Source organism: Rhagoletis zephyria, unplaced genomic scaffold (assembly GCF_001687245.7).
Source record: "Rhagoletis zephyria isolate East Lansing unplaced genomic scaffold, Rhagoletis_zephyria_1.1 Rzeph_scaffold_31095, whole genome shotgun sequence".
Classification (NCBI taxonomy): Eukaryota; Metazoa; Arthropoda; class Insecta; order Diptera; family Tephritidae; genus Rhagoletis; species Rhagoletis zephyria.
The window spans coordinates 1209-4198 of NW_016188151.1; the positions used below are offsets into that span (position 1 = coordinate 1209).

Here is a 2990-nt window from a genome sequence, read left to right on the forward strand (position 1 = left end):
AAATTGTACACATAATCAAACACAGAGCAAGATAGTTATTAGTTATTTCAAACAAGTTAATTATATATTTATGAGCCTGTTACTTATATGAACAAAAGAAATACCCATGAAATTTCCTATACCGGTTCGCACTAATGTACATATATAAAAGTAGTGTTTTAGTGTATCTATGTATGTATGTTCCACAGCTGTTAATTTTTTCTCCTTAAATTTTTCTTAATAAGCGGTTAATTAAACTACATATACTTATCTAATAAAATATGAATTTCTATTGAAATGTGTTAACACTTTGCCCTTTTTTCTAATTTAATGCATTCAGTACTCATACAAGAGCCTGGAATGGAGGTAATTTTTTGCTAGCGTATTTGCTTTAGGCTTTCCACAGCGCGATTTAGAAATAATTTTTTTTTTTTATATCTTAAAAAATACATACCTTCTTTCTTTTTATTAAATTTAAGGACGATATCAGCGACGATGGTAATCCGCCACCATCGCTGCCGCCACCGGCTTTAAATGTCGGCACCAGCAAGGAAGGTAATTCACTAAATTTAGGTATGGCACAAATAATTGTTACTGCCGCAACCCCAATGGTTGAAGACGGCACAGATAAATCTTTCCCTCCGGTAGGAGAGAGTGATGGCGGCAGTGCAGCTGAAGCTGCAGCAACAGCGAAAACTGCCAGCGGCGGCAATGACAAGGCTGTAAAGCAGAAAAAAGTGGAACCCAAACCAGTGGCACCAGCAGCAGCGGCCGATGAAAATGAGAATCATGAAGGTAAATTGGGAGAAGAGGAGCTCTTTTAAAAGGCTGCCACTTTAGTAGTATTCAGGTGCTGAAATGGGAAAATTAGGAGAAAGCATTGGTATATATAAATGGGTCAATCCATGTGAAATCGACCAACCAATGGTTGTAATCGACCAAATTTTTGATTTGGTTGAATTTTGGTAAAAACTTTTATTTTATCATATAACGAAGTTCTGGCAAAGGAAAACATTTTTTTTCGAAAGTTCTTGCAAGATTCTAAATTTCAAAACTTCCGGGATTTTCCAATTGTTTTTTGTTTTTAAAATAAAAAGAATTGACACAATTTTGAAATGCGAAAAAATCGTAAGTGCGAAAACTGACAAAATCGATTTTTGCTAAATTTTTAGGTATTTGATAACCTTCAACTTATCTTAAAAGATCCTGAAATTTTCAAGAAGATGTTGTTTTGGATAAAACTTTTTGAACTTTGAAATTTTTTTGCAATCTCTAAATAAAATTACATTGAAATTCTTAAATTTATATTTAATTTAAAGTTTATAACAATAACTTTTTTTTCAAAAATTCATATCTTAAAAAATACCTTCATGAAAATTAAGGCTTCTTTTAAGATCAGTTAGAGGCATTGTACAAAAAAAGAGCTAAAATCTTTATATAGATAAGTTTTTGATTTTACGTATTTTAAATCTATATTTTTTTTACATCTCGAATTTTTAAAAATATAATTTTTTTTTAAGGTCAACTCTAAAATTAGGCCGGAACCATTTTTGTAACAAACCAGTTTTTGAGACATTCTAAAAATAAAATTGCGAAATCGTGGAAATTTTGAAGTTTCGAAATATTTTTTTTTTCCTTTGGCAGAATTTTGTTCTTTGATAAACAAAAGTTCTGACCAAAATTCATCCAAATCGAAAATGGTCAATTGCAAACATTGATCGATTTGACATGAATTGATCCAAAATGGCTTTTATGTTTTACTCAGTAGATCAATTAAACATAAATATTGGTATGTAATGAAAATGATTATTTATACTAGTAATATTTTGGGGTAAGAACTTGGTTTTTAAGATTTCTAATACCTTTGCAGACGACACGCACTCATCCGATCAGGATCCCGACTCCGAGGTAAAAACTCTGCAGGAAGCCGAAGATCCATTCAATGAAAAGGGCAGCGGTGATGCTGGCGACGGATTCGAGGCGAATTTCGAAGCACATTTCGATGCCAACTTCGATGATGCTTTCTCCGGCGGTGCACAATCAGCAGATATCAATGCCGAGCTGAGCGCTGATGATGTACAAACACCCAAGCAGGTGGTGGGCGGACGTGCAAGCATACCTGAGGAATTGGACTCAAATCAATTGGCACGATTGCAGAATCTAAAAGAGTCAAATGCTTAAACGCAGCAAATGAATAAAAGTGAAAAGCGTGAATGAGCAGTTGCATTTAAATACAAACATAGTACTCATAAATTACAGCAATGAAAATGCACAGTGGGAAAAAAATATTAAAAGCGGATATGCAATGCAAAAAGTTCAGCTGCAACTGAAAAGAAAGTTGCGAAACGAGTAAAAAAAAAAGAATAAAAAAAGTACTTGTTGTACATACATACCTACCTACATAAATATATACAGTATGTAACAAAATTGAGCGTAAAGAAGTTTGTGAAGGCATATTGGTGGTGAATTTTGCATTTGTAAATGAAAAACTTGCCAACTAAGCGTCTTGAACGAAATTTTGTCTCCCCCCAAAATTAGCATGTATGTTGGCAACTCTACCAACCAGAGGCTTCTACTTAGTAACTAAAATGCTTCACAGCACATACATAAAATAGATATTAATATTAAGAAATCTCACAGAAGTACTTAAAAATGGAATGGCATTTAAAAATTGTTAATCCCATACTCGTATTTTCAAGAATGGAGCAAAAATTGTATGCCGATTTCTTTTTCGAAATTGTGTGAACGCTGCAACTTGACTGTGCTTCATTGCGCAATATCCAGATACCCGAAACACAAGCTAATACTCATACATATATATGTAAAACCTGCATAGATATACTTACGTATTAATATATACAACTCCACTTTAATTGAACTATAATTAGGGAAAATGTTGCAACTTAATCTAAGTAAGTCAAAAGTACTCATTACCTTTGTATTTTATTAATTTGAGTATAAATACTTTAGGGTGGTCCTTAAAAATATCTATATCGTAAGTTTGTATGGGG

General features: G+C 32.9%; 1 protein-coding gene across 1 annotated transcript; it reads left to right on the plus strand.

Annotated features, from left to right (window-relative positions):
* Nucleotides 1-309: 309 nt before the first annotated feature.
* LOC108383156 (uncharacterized) lies at nucleotides 310-2643 on the plus strand. The gene is made up of 3 exons (XM_017639536.1): nucleotides 310-345; nucleotides 459-774; nucleotides 1850-2643. Exons 1-3 carry the CDS (start codon nucleotides 310-312, stop codon nucleotides 2158-2160), a joined length of 663 nt encoding a protein of 220 aa, XP_017495025.1. The 3' UTR covers nucleotides 2161-2643.
* The last annotated feature ends 347 nt before the right edge of the window (nucleotides 2644-2990 follow it).